Genomic DNA, 18,523 nt, shown 5'->3' on the forward strand with positions numbered 1-18,523 from the left:
CTTTCTTCCCCATGCCAGTTTACCCAGCACACAGCGTTACCCACTCCCTGTGAGAAACAGAGTTTTTATTAGGCACAGAGTGTGACTGCTGGGCAGTTACAAGATGGCTACTGGACTTCCTCTCAAGCTGCAGTACAGTACTCCAGGGGAAGGAGGGGCAGAAGAACAGGTGTTTTCTGTGCCCTCTCCCTTCAAGGCTGCATGCGGATGGCCCCATCTAGCCGGATGACCTCTCCGTTGATGAATGGGTTTTCGATGATGGCTTGTACCAGATGAGCATACTCAGCAGGGTCACCCAGGCGGCTGGGGAAGGGCACCTGGCTGGCCAAGAAGTTGCGCACTTTTTCTGGGAGGCTGGTCAGCAGTGGGGTACCAAATAGGCCTAGACAAGACAGTCAGAGTCAGAGGCCTACCCTTCCTTTTTTTTTCAATGTTTATTTATTTGAGAGAGAGACAGAGAGCACATGCTCAAGTTGGGGAGGGGGAAAGAGAGAAGAGAGAGAATCCCAAGCAGGTTCTGTGCTGTCAGCACAGAGTCCAACACGGGGCTCGATCTCACCAACCTGAGCCGAAATCAAAAGTCGAATGCTTAACCAATTGAGCACCCAGGCGCCTTTGCCCTTCCTTTCATATTTACTCATTCCCTCCTCACTTTAGCCCCAACTATGTACTTATGATGCCCAGAAATGGAAGACTATTGCTGCTTAGTTGGTAGACACCTTCCCCTCTCAACTGCCCATGAATCCTACCCAATCCCAGGTGTGGCAGGGAGGGAATATATCTACCTGGAGCAATGGTCATCACTCGGATGCCCATGGGAGCCAGATCCCGAGCAATGGGCAGTGTCATGCCCACTATGCCCCCCTTGGAAGCAGAGTATGCAGCTTGTCCAACCTGGAGAAGAAGTAGAGGTCATAGGTGGAAAGGCCCTAACAAGTTACCAAGGACACACAAGCCTTGTCCCTGCCCACACACCTGGCCCTCAAAGGCAGCCACGCTGGCAGTGTTGATGATGACCCCGCGTTGGCCTCCCTGATCTGGTTCATTCTGGCCCATCTCACCAGCCACCAGGCGGATCACATTGAAGGTGCCCATGAGATTCACCTGGAAGACCAGTAGAAACATGGTGTAGGACCTTTTGTCCCCTAAAAGCTGTGGGGGCACCCACAGTCAAATATCTCTTACTTGTACCCCTGGAGAACCTCCAAGGCCTTACATTAAGAACTCGCTGGAAGTCCTCCAAAGTATGGGCCTGATTCTTCTTTAAGTTGTATGTCTTCATAGCCACTGCAATGCCTGCACAGTTGACTGCCACATCCACACGGCCAAACTTTTCTCTTGCTAGAGTCAGGGCTGCTTGCACGTCCTTCTCTGAGGTCACCTTCAAAGGGAGAAGTGGAGAAAAGTATACATCTCCCAGCACACACACTCACCACTAAACCTGGAGGAGGAGGGAGCAGGTCCAGTCTTTGAGTGACAACAGGATTCTGTAATCAAGGGAGAGGCCAAAAGAAAACTCAAGAGTGGGGCAAAGGTGAAAATGTTAGGTAGTATAGAGCAGTGTTCAAAACATTTTTCAAATCTATACCCTCTTTTGATAAATTCACATACCCCTGGAGATTTCTGTGGATCAGAGCAGCTTTGAGAATTAGTGATATGAAGATAACTAGCTTCACTTTCTGTAGTTTCACTAAAAGTTTTTCAACTTTGTAAATATAAAACTACAGAGCACAATATGCATTTTCAAACTGTACATACCAACTCCAAGAGATTCTGATATGTCCAATCTCCATCCCCACTGCCGTGGATCCGGGCTTTGTACATTCCTTATTGCAAATGCTCCCACAGTGCTTGACAGAGAGCTTAGGCCAAAAGGGGCAAGGAGATGGGTCCACTGTCCACATGGATAGCACCCTTATGGAAGGGGACCCCACCAGTTCCCAGGCCTATTTCAGTGACCTCATGTACACACTTACGTCAGCTGGGGCAAAGACGCAACTCTTCCCTAACTTCTTGGCTTGGACCTCCCCATCGGAGTTAGGCAGGTCCAGAAGCACAGCAGTGGCCCCTTGCCCCACCAGTCGCTCCGCCGTGGCCAGACCCAGACCAGAGGCTCCTCCGGTTATTAGAGCAACTAGGCCCTGTGAAGGATACGGTCAAATGGCTATGCTGTGCAGACCACCCCCACTCCTGCAAGGGAGACTCCTGGTCACGCCTGCGGTGTAACCCAGGTGTGTTTCCTCTCCTTACTGATGGGACCTTTTGGTGGTGTCTCATCCCCAGACAGCCCATACACATGCAGCGGAGAGTTGATCTTCACCTCCCAAACCCAACTGCCGCACTACCAGGCCTAGAAAAGGGTGACCCTTTCTCCCAGCACCGATCTCTACCCCCTAGTTCCACGACCGCGCGGTCCCAGCTGGCGCAGCGGGGCAGCCAGCAGGAGCGAACGCCCCACTACCTTCACAGTCCGACATGCCGCAGCCATCTTGCCCTGGCCTCTCCACGAACCTGGCCATGAGGCAGACCCTGATTGGCCGAGGCGGAGGGATGGGGCGGGGCCTGCGAAGGGACGGGCCAATGCGCAAGACTCCGGGGCGTGGTGTCGGCTGTTTTTGTCCCTGCGCACTGCGCGAAGCCAAAGCCAGGTGCCTCCGGAGTTTTTTCACCTAGATAAAGAACCCAATAGCAGCAGCACAATACCATCACACCTGCCGCACTACTTACTCCCTAGCTAGTCTTTGAGCAGTCAGCCAGCTCCGCGGGGAGTAGGCGGACAGGAGATTGAGAGTATTCCTTACTCAGAAAAAGCCTTCATTCAAGCATACACATATATGAGAGTTTCTCATATGCCAGGCTCTGTGCGGGTCACTGGGGATACCCAAAGGAATATTAAAAGATTCATGCCTTCCAGAAGGACACAGTTCAGTTCGGGAAAGATAATTACAGTACAGACACAGACAAAGGGACAGAGAACAAAGTTCTGAGACATAAACATGGATATGCAAAGATGTAGATTCTGAGAGCCACCAGAGAGAAATATGTTAAGAGACTGAGAAGAACAGAGATGCCAGATTGGATCACAAAGATATGGATGTAGAGAGCCACTAAGAGAGGGAAGTCAAACCCACTTTTCATAGATGACATGATACTCTACATGGAAAACCTGAAAGACTCCACCAAAAAACTGCTAGAACTGATACACGAATTCAGCAAAGTCGCAGGATACAAAAATCAATGTACAGAAATCGAGTGTATTTGTATACAATAATAATGAAGCATTAGAAAGAGATATCAAGGAATCAATCCCATTTACAACTGCACCAGAACCCATAAGATACCTAAAAATAAACCTAACCAAAGAGGTAAAAGATCTGTATGCTGAAAACTATAGAAAACTTATGAAAGAAATCGAAGAAGACACAATGAGATGGAAAAACATTCCATGCTCATGGATCGGAAGAACAAATATTGTTAAAATGTTGATACTACCCAAAGCGATCTACACATTCAATGCAATCCCTATCAAAATAACACCAGAATTCTTCACAGAGCTAGAACAAACAATCCTAAAATTTGTATGGAACCATAAGAGATCCCAAATAGCCCAAGTAATGTTGAAAAAAGAAAACCAAAGCTGGAGGCATCCCAATTCTGGACTTTAAGATTACAAAGCTGTAATCATCAAGACAGTATGGTATTGGCACAAAAAACAAACACATAGATTAATGGAATAGAACAGAGAATCTGTAAGTGGACCCACAGATATATGGCCAACTAATCTTCGACAAAGCAGGAAAGAATATCTAATGGAAAAAAGACAGTCTCTTTGGCAAATGATGCTGGGAAAACTGGACAGCGAAATGCAGAAGAATGAAACTGGACCCACCTAATCTACCTAATCTGACTTCCTTTCATACTTCTCCCCAAACCAAGGTCTTCAGGCCATAAATCTTAGTCTACATTTTCAGTCCCATTTGGCTTTATGTTTCCTCTACCTAAAGTATCTCCCCACATGCTTTCCCACCAGGATGACTTCCCTCTAGGCCTCCTAGTTGTTGACAATCACCACACTCATGGACACTACACCATATTCATCAAAGGATTTAGTACCAGATTCACCATCTTTCTGACTACATGAAGTCAGCCCAGCAATTTATAGCACTCTTCACGGGGTCCAATATGCTTCAGCCACAGTTGGCCTCTTTGTGTTCATCTTTGCATTAGCTGTTCCCTCTGCTTGGAATTCTCTCTCCGTGAAGTTTGCATGACTGCCTTTTTCTTCTTCTTCTTTTTTTCATCATGTAGAACTAAACTTAAATGTCACCTTCTCTCCCTGATCATTCAAGCTGTGGACACCTAGTTACTATCCCATCTTGTTGGAGAAAGTCATTGAGGATGTGACCACTGGTTGACCTGAGAGTTGGAGCCAGGCAATGGGTATCTCTTCACCCCTTCCCTTGTCTTTGGAATGTATACTCTGCCCAATGTTCCCATGGCTGGAGCCATTTCAGGGACATAGCCTTGAGAGAATAAGGTATTGTTGAGACTATCTAGACTGAATACATGGTTGAACCTAGTTAAAGCCTCTCTATACATTTTTAAGATTTCAGTGGGTGGATGCAGATATCTACTTGTCTTTCAGCTAAGACAAGCCTTGTATGTAAGTTCCCTTGCTTATTAAATCTGCCATCTACCAATCTGGAGTGGTTTGCCTCTTTCTTTGGTCTCTCCATGCCCTTTTTGTACAGGGGCCATTTTGTGAACCAACACATTGCATATTTGAATTATCTGCATAGCCCTTACAGGTCTGTAATCTTTTTTCTAATCTTGGGACCAGATGTGTTTTGGAATTCATATTTTTTTCAATTTTAGAAAAGAAGACATATTTTATATAACATAATTCTGTATACTGCATATAGTCTATTCTATATAACTACTGAGAAAGGTCTAGAGCATCACATAATTAAAATGTAATATTTCTAGACTGAAAAGTATGAACAATAACACTTAAGTGTGAATCAAGACTATAGATAGCCTCATATTACTTCAGGTCAGGTTTTGCCACCTGATGGGTTTGAGCTCCAAAGTATGAAAAAAAACCTTATGCTTTTCAGAACTTTTGGGGTCATGGAATTGTGCCTAAAGGCACTTGAGCCTTGTCTAATTTTCAAAAATTTTTATTTTTTTTTTATTTTTTTTAACGTTTTATTTTATTTTTGGGACAGAGAGAGAGCATGAATGGGGAGGGGCAGAGAGAGAGGGAGACACAGAATCGGAAGCAGGCTCCAGGCTCTGAGCCATCAGCCCAGAGCCTGACGCGGGGCTCGAACTCACAGACCGCGAGACGGTGACCTAAGCTGAAGTCAGATGCTTAACTGACTGAGCCACCCAGGCACCCCTCAAAAATTTTTAAATGTTTATTTAATTTTGAGAGGGAGAGACAGAGAGAGCATGCGTTGGGAAGAGGCAGAGAGAGAGGGAGACCCAGAATCCAAAGCAGGCTCCAGGCTCTGAGCTGTCAGCACAGAGCCCGATGTGGGGCTCGAACCCACGAACTGCGAGATCATGACCTAAGCCAAAGTCAGCCCCTTAACCGACTGAACCACCCAGGTGCCCTGAGCCTTGTCTAATTTATGTATGAGAGTGTGTGTGTGTGTGTGTGTGTGTGTGTGTGTGTGGTGTGGTTCTCTCCCTGCTGGAAGGTAAGCCCCATGGCCACAGGATTTTGTCCTGCTGGTTCACTTCTTGGCTACCCAATCCCAAGAAAACTGCCAGCAGGTACTAGACACACGGTAAAAATGAATGAATGAATGAATGAATGAATGAATGAGTCAGTTGGTCAATCAATCAATCTTGGGAGAATTTGGGGGCCCAGTTTCATGATTCCTTCATCTGCTCAACTGCAAGGACCTTCACCTCCTGTTGACTTTAACCACTTGTGCCTAGGTCACATTATTAACCTTGCCAAGCCCTGGAATGACTCTCCTACTTCCCCAGCATCTACACACCACCATCTCTCACTCTGACCATGTTCTCCCGGTCATGTTGACTCTCCTTCCACCACTTCTTTTATCTCCTTGAACCCTGTTATTCTGTGGGCCTTCCCATTTCCTTCCAGCCTAGTAGCCTCTTCCTACTTTTCTTCTGGCCAGCGTAGACCCTCACTCATTCCTCTTCTTTTTTTAAATTTTTTAAAATGGTTGTTCATTTTTTAGAGAAAAACAGAGAGCATAAGCAGGCCAGGGCAGAGAGAGAGAGGGAGACAGAGAATCTGAAGCAGGCTCCAGACTCCAAGCTGTCAGCAGAGCCTGATGTGGGCTCGAACCCACTAACCTTGAGATCATGACCTGTGCTGAACTCAGACGCTTAACTGAGTCACCCGGGCACCCCTCCTCTTCTCTCTTTAAACAGTCTTGCTGACACCCTCAACCCATTTGCCCCTTGGCATTCTACTAATTCAACTTCTTGACTTTTCAGCACAGACTCTGAAGCCAGAAGGCCTGAGTTTGAATCTCAATTCCATCCTTAATAGCTGAATGACCTTGAGCAAGTTACTTAACTGTTGTGCCTCAGTCTCCTCTTCCATAAAATGGGTATAATCAGGGGTGCCTGGGTGGCCCAATCGGTCAAGCGTCCAACTCTTGATTTCGGCTCAGGTCATGATCTCATGGTTTGTGAGTTTGAGTCCCACATCAGGCTCTCTGCTGTAAGCGAGGAGCCCACTTCATATCCTCTGCTTCCCTTTTTCTCTGCCCTTCCTCTGCTCACACTCTCTCTCTCTCAAAAATAAATTAAAAAAACATCAAAAAAATGGGTATAATCAAAGCACCTACCTTGTAGGGTTGTTAGGAGTAAATGAGTGAACTATTATATAAGAAAAAAAAGTACTCAGTACCTGGCCTTTAGCAAGAGCTATGTAAATGGTAGCTATTGTTACTCTTCAGAGCAGTGTCTCTTAGCCTTTTTTATGCTGTGAGAACTTCTGGCAGTCTGGTGAAGTCTAAGGAATCCCTTCTCAGAATAATGAATGTATTAGATAGGATATAAATAGGATTACAAAAGAAATACAATTACCAAAATAATAAGAAATATATCTGTAGTGTGGTAATATATGTGCTTCTTTATACATTAAATCCCAAGCTCTATCAACAGGTCTTATGACTACCATGGTTTCAAAATAGTGATGTTATTTTGAGAGATCTGTAACAACCCTGATACGCTATGAAAATCTGATTTCTATTAGTAACAGAGCCACGGGTATTGCTAATACTACTGTAGTTTGTTATCCACATCCCCTAGAAGGACATACTAACTTGTGTTGGTAATAGTGAAAATAAAGATGCAATTTCCCCCCTATCCAAGTCCATGGGCTGCTTGAATTCTCCCTATAGTCTCCAAAGGGGCTGTGGACCCTGGATTAAGAACTCCTCTGTTTAGAGCAAATGGAGGCCATTAAGTGAACATTTCCTCTCTTGTCATCTCCAACATTGTCTCTACCCACACTATCCTTTCCTTGGATCTCAGAGAAGAGAGGTCCTGTTTGGGGCTTGCCCTTCCCACTGGGCTCAGGCATTTGTGCCATTGAGCATTCTCTCTTTATTGTTTACACCTCTGTCTCAAGGTCATTAGAAAACAGGGAACTGAGCAAACTTGATTTTTGCACACAACAGATAATCATGAGTTTGGCTGTACGAGGTTGAGAAGTGAGGGAAGGGCATGTCAGGGACACCAGAACCAGCAACATCCAGCATTACCTCACAATCCCCAGGGGGTATTAGCCATACCAGGAGATGAGAGAAAAACATAGACAATCTTCACTCCTGGGAGATAAAAACCACAAAATAACCTGTTTAAGCCTTTTAGGTGCTTTCCATTACCCCGGCAATGACAGAGTGCATTGGCTCCAGCTGGCTCTGAGCTGGCATTGACAAATATAAAGGACCCCAAATGATGAGCGTGGGGAGCATCCAAATGTGTGCCTGTAACTCCTGAGTAAGTTGGGGCACAATTTGAATGAATGGCTTAAATTCTGAAAGCATGTGTGCAACATGGGAATGTGGCCAGCATCTGAGACCATGCTGAGGATTCATGATGGCTGAGTGTTTACCATTTGAATAAATAGCACTGATGTCTGAATGAATCTGTGTGATGCCAGCCTAAGTTCATCATGACTTTACCATCACTCAAATCAATGGCCATTGTTTAGCCTTTTTTAAAGTTTATTTATTTTGAGAGAGAGAGAGAGAGAGCGAGCATGTGAGCAGGGGAGGGGCAGAGAGAGTGAGGGAGAGAGAGAAAATCTCAAGCAGGCTCCTCGCTGGTAGTGAAGCTCAATCCCATGAACCATGAGATCATGACATGAGCCGAAATCAAGAGTCAGGCACTTAACCAACTGAGCCACCCAGGTGCCCCCCATTGTTTAGCCTTTGTATAATCAAAACTTTCTGGCTGCATTTGACATGTTTGATCACTTATTCCTCCTAGAAACCCTCCCTTGGCTTCTGTGACACCTAACTCTCCTGGTTCCTCCTACTTCCCTGACTGTTCCTTCTTGGTCTTCCTGGGTTCCTTTCTTCTGCACCCCTTGTCTCTGGGGAGCTCAACCATCTCTTAGTTTCAATACTGCCTCTCTACTGAGGACTTCCAATCTCTACCTCCAGCTCACCTTCTCCACTGAACTTCAGAATGAGATAGCAAATCATATGCTAGTCCCCTACACCAGATGTCTCTTGGGCACCTACAACACATGGCATAAACTAAACTGAATCATTGTCCCTTAAACCTTCTCTATCTTGGTAGTAATACCATACTCCCAGACACTCAAACTGGATCTTGGGACTGATGCCCTCTTCACTCCTTTTTTTCTTATAAGTAGGCCTCACACCCAGTGCAGAGTCTAACATGGGGCTGGAACTCATGACTGTGAGATCAAGACCTGAGCTGACAAAAACAAACAAACAAACAAACAAACCTGAGCTGAGATCAAGAGTCAGACCCTTAACTGACCGGGCCATCCAGGCGCACCCCCCCCCCCCCCTTCACTGCTTCAAATCAATTGCCAGATCCTGTTGATTTAACTCCTACATATTTCTTGAATCTGGCACCTCCTCTTTCCTCTCTTCCAATTATCACCACCCCAAATCTCTTGCCTGTACTATTGCAACTGGTCAGATCCCAGTTATCCCTCTTAAAAGGATCCTTCAAGAAGCCAGCAGAAGCCTCTTCCTAAAACTCAAATTTTATTATGTTGTCCTCGTTTCTTTAAACCCTTTAAGTGGTTCCTGCTCACTTTCAGTGCTCTGCATAATCTGCTGCCTGCTGCCTGGCTTCAGTCTGTGTAAAACACTGTACTTTCCAGCAGCAATGCACTACTTGATACCTCTCACAGTAGTGCTGCCAGATCAGATACAGGGTGCTCAGTAATTAAATTTGAATTCAGATGAACAATAAATAATTTTCAGTTTAAGTATCTCCCATGCAATATTTGGGACATACAAAGGAAGTCCAACAATGCCAGCAAAACCAATAACACCAAGTCTTGGGAAAAAATCCAGGAAGTGCATTTTGGAGATAGTCATAGCTGTCTAACCCCTACTGAACCAAGCTCTGCATCTTGGGCTTAGTTTGGGAGTATAGTTCCTGACACTGACTTGCATATGGCTTGCAATAATGTCAGAGATATGAGAAATTTTCTTCAAGTTGGGTCCTTGGCTCCTCCACAAATTTAGACTGAGCCTCAGGAATGGAGTAGAGTGAAAACTCATTAACCTTCGTGGAAAAGTTTTTTGAGATGAGTCCTTTTCAGGTGATGCATAGACTTTGAAGGTGAGCAGACCCAGGCTGGCTGGCCCCACAGACCTCTAAATTACCTTGCACGTGTTGCTGACAGAAGTGGCTCCAGCAGGGTCCAAAGCCAAAAGTTTTAACAGGTGGATGCTGTCTCCTGTGAAGAGGTGTGGGAAAGGGAGCAGAGAAGCAAATCATCTATGTATTACAAGGTAAAGCCTGATGAAAACTTTGTATCATCCAAATGAGCTTTTAAGGCTTGTGAAAAGTAAGAACTCTCTGTGAAATCCTGGGGCATTACTGTCAGGGTGTATTGCCATTCTTCTCAAGTGAAAGCAAAAAGATATTGGCTATCTTTGTCAACTGGAATACTAAAAATGCACTGCATAGATTACAGTGGAAAATTTGCTTTCAGTGGGGATGGATGTTAGCAGCACATGGGGGTTAGAACAGGGTGCCAAGGAATAGCAGTATTATTTATTGCTCAGAGGTTATGAATAAACCTCCATCCTTGGCCATTGGGTTTTCTCACAGGTAAAACAGGGCTGTCACAGGAACTAGTGCACAGGATAATGAGGCCCTGAGCCTTGCAATCTTCTATTATGGGCTTGATGCCATGAAGGGCTCCTTTATTTATAGGGCATTATTTATGGGAAGAGTTTTTGAGGGATCTATTTGAATCTTGATTGGAGGTGCAGTGTGGATTCAGTCAACAGCAGTTGAGAATTTTGACAATAAAGAGAATGGTAGCTGATCCAATAGGAACAAATGCTCAGTGTCCCTGGGCTCAACTACAGTGCCATAAGAGACAGAACAAATAAAAGAGGTCAAAACAGTCATTTAATTCCCCGAGTTGGCTATTTTTATTGCTTCTGTCAAATTCTAGAATTATTTTCCTGCTTTGGGAGAAATTCTGGCATGATACTTTTCTAAGAAATATCAACCCAATAAATGAATAGGGGCAGAGTAACTAAAGAGAAAAAGGTTGAGTAGCTTTCCAAGAGCCTAGACAAAAGGGAATAGGTTCAGAGACAGGAACCTGTTGAAGTGTATTAGAGATCTCCATTATTTGAACTGTTTTAGGACTCCAAGGCAGGAACTGCTTTATAGAAGGGGGGTTAAGCACCGAGAATATAGCTCTGGTGTCAATAAGGACAGAGATTCATTCCCGATCTGAAGAATGGTTTCTCTGGGCCAGTTAAGAGGGAGGATTGGGATGAGGCCTTGTAGTTCCTCAGAGCCCCAGTCACTGGGAATTAGAAGGACATTAGAAAGACTGACTAGAGGGCTGAAGGTGCCTGGAGTACTTAAATTTGTAAAACTCTGGCACAAAAACAGACACATAGACCAATGGAACAGAATAGAAACCCCAGAACTAGACCCACAAACGTATGGCCAACTCATCTTTGACAAAGCAGGAAAGAACATCCAATGGAAAAAAGACAGCCTCTTTAACAAATGGTGCTGGGAGAACTGGACAGCAACATGCAGAAGGTTGAAACTAGACCACTTTCTCACACCATTCACAAAAATAAACTCAAAATGGATAAAGGACCTGAATGTGAAACAGGAAACCATCAAAACCCTAGAGGAGAAAGCAGGAAAAGACCTCTCTGACCTCAGCCGTAGCAATCTCTTACTCGACACATCCCCAAAGGCAAGGGAATTAAAAGCAAAAGTGAATTACTGGGACCTTATGAAGATAAAAAGCTTCTGCACAGCAAAGGAAACAACCAACAAAACTAAAAGGCAACCAACGGAATGGGAAAAGATATTTCCAAATGACATATCGGACAAAGGGCTAGTATCCAAAATCTATAAAGAGCTCACCAAACTCCACACCCGAAAAACAAATAACCCAGTGAAGAAATGGGCAGAAAACATGAATAGACACTTCTCTAAAGAAGACATCTGGATGGCCAACAGGCACATGAAAAGATGTTCAGCGTCGCTCCTTATCAGGGAAATACAAATCAAAACCACACTCAGGTATCACCTCACGCCAGTCAGAGTGGCCAAAATGAACAAATCAGGAGACTATAGATGCTGGAGAGGATGTGGAGAAACGGGAAGCCTCTTGCACTGTTGGTGGGAATGCAAATTGGTGCAGCCGCTCTGGAAAGCAGTGTGGAGGTTCCTCAGAAAATTAAAAATAGACCTACCCTATGACCCAGCAATAGCACTGCTAGGAATTTATCCAAGGGATACAGGAGTACTGATGCATAGGGCCACTTGTACCCCAATGTTCATAGCAGCACTCTCAACAATAGCCAAATTATGGAAAGAGCCTAAATGTCCATCAACTGATGAATGGATAAAGAAATTGTGGTTTATATACACAATGGAATATTACGTGGCAATGAGAAAAAGTAAAATATGGCCTTTTGTAGCAACGTGGATGGAACTGGAGAGTGTGATGCTAAGTGAAATAAGCCATACAGAGAAAGACAGATACCATATGGTTTCATTCTTATGTGGATCCTGAGAAACTTAACAGGAACCCATGGGGGAAGGGAAGGAAAAAAAAAAAAAAGAGGTTAGAGTGGGAGAGAGCCAAAGCATAAGAGACTGTTAAAACCTGAGAACAAACTGAGGGTTGATGGGGGGTGGGAGGGAGGGGAGGGTGGGTGATGGGTATTCAGGAGGGCACCTTTTGGGATGAGCACTGGGTGTTGTATGGAAACCAATTTGTCAATAAATTTCATATAAAAAAAATTTGTAAAACTCTTTTTTTTAATGCCTTGGCTCTTTGCAATAATAGCAGAAACTTGAAAGTTTTTGGTTTTGTTTAATGGATTTCATTTGCCAGAGTTGAAAATTGAGAATCAAAGCAGTCTTTTAGATGACTCACCTAGGATGCAAGCAAGCTGGTTTGCCATATTAACTAAATCTGGAGTAGGCAGTTTCCCATTCCACCCTAGTCCTTTTAAATTTTTTTATTTTTATTTATTTTTTTAAGTTTATTTATTTATTTTGAGAGAGAGAGAGAGAGAGAGAGAACAAGCAAAGGCTGGGAGGTGCAGAGGGAGAGAATTCCAAGCAGGCTCTGCACTGTCAGCACAGCCCAATGTGGGGCTCAAACTCATGAATTGTGAGATCATGACCTGAGCCGAAATCAAGAATCAGATGCTTACCACCTGAGCCACCCAGATGCCCCAATTTTTTTAAATTTTTAAATCTTTATTTATTTATTTTTGAGAGAGGGAGAGAGAGAGAGAGAGGAAGGATGTGCACGTGTTGGGGAGGAGCAGAGAGACAGAGAAGGAGAGAGAGAATCCCAAGCAGGCTGCACACTGTCAGCCCAGAGCCTGAAGTGGGGCTCAATCTCAGGAACTGTGAGATCATGACCTGACCTGAAATCAAGAGCCAGACGCTCAACCGACTGAGCCACCCAGGCGCTCCCATCCTGGTCCTTTTAACCAAAAGAGAAAGATCCCAGTTCAGCTTGTTAGTAAACATAGAGTTAGGGGCACCTGGGTGGCTCAGTCGGTTGAGTGTCTGACTTCAGCTCAGGTCGTGATCTCGTGGTTTGTGGATTCAAGCCCTGCATCGGGCTCTGTGCTGGCAGCTCAGAGCCTGGAGCCTGCTTTGGATTCTGTGTCTCCCTCTCTGTCCCTCCCCTGTTCATTCTCTGTCTCTGTCTCTCTCTCAAAAATAAATAAATGTAAAAAAAAAAAAAGAGTTAAATGCTACCCAGTGGATTCAACATCTAAAGGAAGACCAGAATACTCTAAAAAACAATTTGGAATAGTCATGAACAGGCTCATCAAGCTTTTGTGTACAGGCCTGAATTTTGCTCCAATCAGCAGTCTTGGGAAAAGCTACTGTGATTGCTCGGTGGAGATTTCCAGTGAGTGCTCTAGCATCTTGCCAAAAGTTAGGGGTTTGTTTCTCTAAATCCCCTTTGGGATGATCCATTCTAGCTAGTTTCATCCAATGCTTGGCCTGGTCCTTGCCAACAAGCATGTGGATTATTGATAGAAATCTGAAAAACCAGATTGGTAAATTTGAATAACTATGTTAAATTATTTGGAAATCTTATGGGGGTCCTCAGTCACTTTAGGAAACTAATTATGGCTCATAATTTGGCCTTAATCCAGGCAACATAATTTGAAGTTTATTTGGATCCTCAGAGGAATTTGAAACGGCAGCAGGAGAGGAGCGAGAGGGGAGAGATTCAGAGGAAAGTTAAGCTCCGCAGACAGAATAGAGGAAAAAGGCACCAGCCAGCCACTGCAGAGCCTGAGGACAAGGTGGCCACCATGGGTCTGCAGACAAAGAAAATAGGGGAGGCAAAAAAGAGGCCTCAGAAGCCATTTTGGCTTCTTTCAATTGTTTTCCTCAGTTAATTTAGAAATAGTGTTTCTGCAAAGAGAGACACTTAGAATCCTGAAAACATTTGGAAGCCTCAGGTACCATTTAAAATAGACATTCCAGGGGTGCCTGGGTGGCTCAGTAGGTTAAACATCCGACTTCAGCTCAGGTCGTGATCTCATGGTTGGTGGGTTCGAGCCCAGCATCAGGCTCTAGGCTGACAGCTCAGAGACCGGAGCTTGCTTCTGATTCTGTGTCTCCCTCTCTCTCTGCCCCTCCCCCACTCACACTCTGTCTCTGTCTCTTGAAAATAAATGTTAAAAATTTTTTTAAAAATAAAATAGACATTGCATTAATTTTCTTTTTTTCTTTTCTCCCTTTTTTACCCTTTAAAAATTTGTATGTATGTATTTATTTATTTTTAGGAGCTGCAGCTTTCTAATTTATTTTTTTTATTTTTTTTTAAAGGATAGTGACAGAGATGTCTGTCTTTTTTTTTTTTTCAATGTTTATTTATTTTTGGGACAGAGAGAGACAGAGCATGAACGGGGGGGGGGGGTAGAGAGAGAGAGGGAGACACAGAATCGGAAACAGGCTCCAGTCTCCAAGCCATCAGCCCAGAGCCCGACACGGGGCTCGAACTCACGGACCGCGAGATCGTGACCTGGCTGAAGTCGGACGCTTAACCGACTGCGCCACCCAGGCGCCCCCAGCTTTCTAATTTAATCTTGAGCAAACAACTTTGGGGAGATCAAAAGTTCAAGATCATGTCCATTAAAGTCTTAAATTTCTTTGGTTAAGTCAGTCCACTGACTTATGACTGTGCATGTGAAGGAACCATAGTTTTTAAACATAAAACTGGCCAGCGTCCCAGTAGAGAGGAGTGCCCTCAAAACATATTGATGACTGGAATCCTATTTCTTACAGGTTTTTCTCTAGAGCAAAGAGAAAATTCCTCAACAGAACAGTTTCAAGAGGTACAGCCTGGTTCCAGAGGAATCAGACCAAAGGCCAGCACAGTTCTAATGAGAACAGCTCAACTAGAATGGTCCCATCCCAAAAAGGAGTTGGCTCAGAGTCCTACACAATTCAAACTGGCACAAGTTCCAACAGGAACAGTCTGGTTCCAAACAGGATTCAGACTGAAGGCCAGCACAGTTCTATCAGGAATGGTCTGATTGCAAAAAGGAGTCAGCCCAAAGGCCAAATGAGTACTGTCAAGAGATTTAAAAAAAACAAACAAGCAAAGCTTTAAAAATAGATCCTGAATAAATTATGGGGAGCTCAAACACAAAGCATTCAGCATAAAAACCAGAAGAAAACTTATTCTCAAAACCTCAGAGTCGGCAAGAAAGCAGTGAGCCCAATGGGCTCTGTGCATGTAAACACCTGTTTGTTCACCAGCCTTGGAGTTTTTGGGGAGGGAGGTCTTCTCTGGATACCCTTTTGGGCCACCAAGTAATGTTAAACTTAAAAATAAAACTGTTATTTTACCAGCAAAAAAAATGGATTTATTCAGGAATAGCTGAGAATTACAATTCAAGACAAGCAAGGTATGATAAAACCATAGACAAGTCCAGAGAACAAAGGAGAGGAACTCTCTTTTATAGAGGAAAAGTATGTGTGTTCAGGGGACAGTTGGGAAGAGCTATTATAAATTAAAAGTTTATTGGAGTAGGGACACCTGGATGGCTCAGTCAGTTAAGCCTATGACTTTTTGGCTCAGGTCATGAGCTCATGGTTTGTGAGTTCAAGCCCCATGGAGTTGTGCTCTGCACTGACGGTGCAGAGCCTGCTTGGGATTCTCTCTCTCTCTCTCTCTCTCTCTCCCTCTCTCTCCCTCTCTCCCTCTCTCTCTGCCCCTCCCAGAGCATGCTCTCTCTCTACAATAAATACATAAACTTTAAAAAAATTCTATTGGAGGGGCGCCTGGGTGGCTCAGTTGGTTAAGCGTCCGACTTCAGCTCAGGTGATGATCTCACGGTTCATGGGTTCAAGCCCCACGTTGGACTCTGAGCTGACAGCTCAGAGCCTGGAGCCTGCTTCAGATCCTGTGTCTCCTTTTCTCTCTGCCCCTCCCCTCGCTTGCGCTCTCTTTCTCTCTCAAAAATAAACATTAAAAAATTCTTTTTAATCTATTGAAATAAACTGGGGGTTTGGAAGTATAGTGGCTTCTCATTGGCGGGGCTGTTGGCAGAGTAGGAAGAAACCTTCCACTGGGTTAGTAAAGTAGTATGGACTTGCAAAGTCAGTTTCTTCTTTTTGGGTCTTCAATGATAACTAGTACTAGGGGTGAGAGCTCCCCTTGGCCGCCTCCGAATTCCATTCTAAATGGGGTTTTCTTTTATTAATTTTTACAAAATCAATAAGTGCTGTGATCATCACACAGTGTCAGTTCCACTTATATCCATCCACCTTCCCTTCACAGCTTTGGAAGAATTACCTCATGGTTTACACATGCACCCAGCAGACAAGCTAGAAACGTGGAAGTCATCTGAAGGCTTAGAGAAGCCATTCATTATAGGACCAGTTTGGGGCTCTTTTTGGAGGGAGAAAAGGAATGGGAGGAAGCTGGTATTCTGGCTATATGGAGGTCGAAGAAGGCAAAAAGGACCAGAGCAAGGGAGGAAATGGGGGAGGAAGGAAAGACGATGTGGACAGCCTGAAGGAAAGGCAGAAAAGCAAGCAGGTAGGAACAAAGGCTAGAAACAAGGGGCCACCTGGCACCAGAGGAGGAGTACAGCCAGGTGGCAGGGGGCAGGAGCCAGCAGCCAGAGGAGGGAGGCTTTGGCAATATGGATGGAACCATTCTTCTCCCTCCAGGATGCCACACTGATGTGGAAATGTTGGGTTTGGGAGCAAACAGTCAAGAAAGAATTCTTGATACGTCTTTGGTGCAAAAAAAAGGTGGTTTTGTTAAAGCACGGGGACAGGACCCCTGGGCAGAAAGAGCTGCACAAGGGCTGTGAGGGGTGACTGATTATATACTTTCAAGTTGGGAGGGGGTTAGGCACAGCACAAGCCTCCAAGGAATTTTGGAAACAAGGTTTCCAGGACCCTGAGGGGGCTAGCTATTGTTAGGAAAACGTCATTTATTAGTGTTTGGTAAACTCTCAGGAGTTTACTCCCCTCAGCTGTATATCAATGGGCCATCAGCTTGGAGGATGATTGCTAACATATATCTTGGGTGGGGCTAGATATAAAGGAAGTTTCCAAAGGAATTTCTGTATGTTAAAGTAGACTCACAGGATCCTGGGGGCATCAGGATAATGTTAAGCTAAGATTGCCTTTTGCCCTTAGCAAAGCGTCAACATTGTGGCAGCTGAGCTCCCAGAGGAAGGTCACTCTGCCTGTCAATGGGACTTGTCAATGGGCTGTAGGTAGTAAGGAAATTTAAATTTTTTCTTTTGCCTTTGTTTCCCACATCAACACCACCTCTCCTCCTAATGAAGGCAAAGCAGAAGACCCCCACCCTGTTCATGGTCAGAGTCAGACACAGGGGGCTTGGCCCTCTCCAGGCCTCCTAGCTCTCCAGCCTGGGAGTTTACCTAGTTTCTCCAACTCCCCCAGCCTCCACATCATGTGGACCAGGGAGAGATTCTGATAATCCCCTCCTCTGTGAAGCCGGGGTCCAGTTAGGAAAGACTTAGAATAAATGACTATGGAGGAGATGAATCAACCCAGGTGGGGCAGCAGCACCCAGAAGTTGGGGGCCCATGGTGTGGGGGTGCCCATTCTGGGTGTGAGGCTTTTGAGGAAGTGTCTGTAATAAGTCTTGACCACGCACCCACTGAAGGGGCACTCGTGGGACATGGGTCAAGTCGTCTTCGTCTCCCAGCCTCAATTTCCTCCTTTGTGAAGTGGGAATACGACTACTCACTCGCTTTATGAGAGCATACTGTGTCTGCCACAAAAAAAAAAAAGCGGTAAGTGAGTAGTAATGATCAATCTTAGTGCTATGCCCTCTACCTTAGTCCACTTGCGTCATGCGAGACTGTCCTAATGGTGGGGGTCTGAGGGAACCCAAAAGGTCTGGTGAAGGAGCTCGGGCAGGCGGCAAATTCCTTTTTTATTTGTGCGACTTCCAGGTGGAGAAGAAAAGACGCCCGCTCTGGGACCAAGGACTGGGTGGCGATGTACAGGCTGCACCCTCTCTAAGCAAAGTCACCTTAGATTCACTACGGTTGTCACTTATTCATTTTCTCTACTAGAGGGAAGCTAGCTAAACAGAAGGATTCACACTAAGACTCCAATACGGGGCTGTCCTACGGTCCTGACTTGGTGTGGGAAGGGGAGACCCAGGGAGAGGAAGGACCGCGGCAGGGGTCTCGGAAATGCACCGGGCCAGCTTGACGTCGCCAGGCACTTGCAGCATCTTGCCTACCTCGCCTCCGCGCAAGCGCTCTCCGCACCGACCAGG

At 45.0% G+C, this 18,523-nt stretch overlaps 1 protein-coding gene across 1 annotated transcript; it reads right to left on the minus strand.

Annotated features, from left to right (window-relative positions):
* Positions 1-48: 48 nt before the first annotated feature.
* HSD17B10 (hydroxysteroid 17-beta dehydrogenase 10) lies at positions 49-2,595 on the minus strand. Its single transcript, XM_004000538.5, has 6 exons — positions 2,462-2,595; positions 1,977-2,141; positions 1,217-1,381; positions 976-1,104; positions 786-894; positions 49-382 (listed from the first exon to the last, which is right to left on the minus strand). Exons 1-6 carry the CDS (start codon positions 2,486-2,488, stop codon positions 192-194), a joined length of 786 nt encoding a protein of 261 aa, XP_004000587.1. The 5' UTR covers positions 2,489-2,595; the 3' UTR covers positions 49-191.
* Positions 2,596-18,523: the final 15,928 nt, after the last annotated feature.

The sequence above is a fragment of the Felis catus genome, chromosome X (assembly GCF_018350175.1).
Source record: "Felis catus isolate Fca126 chromosome X, F.catus_Fca126_mat1.0, whole genome shotgun sequence".
Lineage (NCBI taxonomy): Eukaryota > Metazoa > Chordata > Mammalia > Carnivora > Felidae > Felis > Felis catus.

Excerpts from the sequence above, each read along its gene's own strand:
- HSD17B10 (XM_004000538.5), bottom strand. The coding sequence starts at position 2,488 with ATGGCTGCGGCATGTCGGACTGTGAAG. Across the intron at positions 1,382-1,976 it reads GCGTCTTTGCCCCAGCTGAC|GTGACCTCAGAGAAGGACGT; the intron begins GTAAGTGTGTAC and ends CTCCCTTTGAAG. Across the intron at positions 1,105-1,216 it reads ACTTCCAGCGAGTTCTTAAT|GTGAATCTCATGGGCACCTT; the intron begins GTAAGGCCTTGG and ends CTGGTCTTCCAG.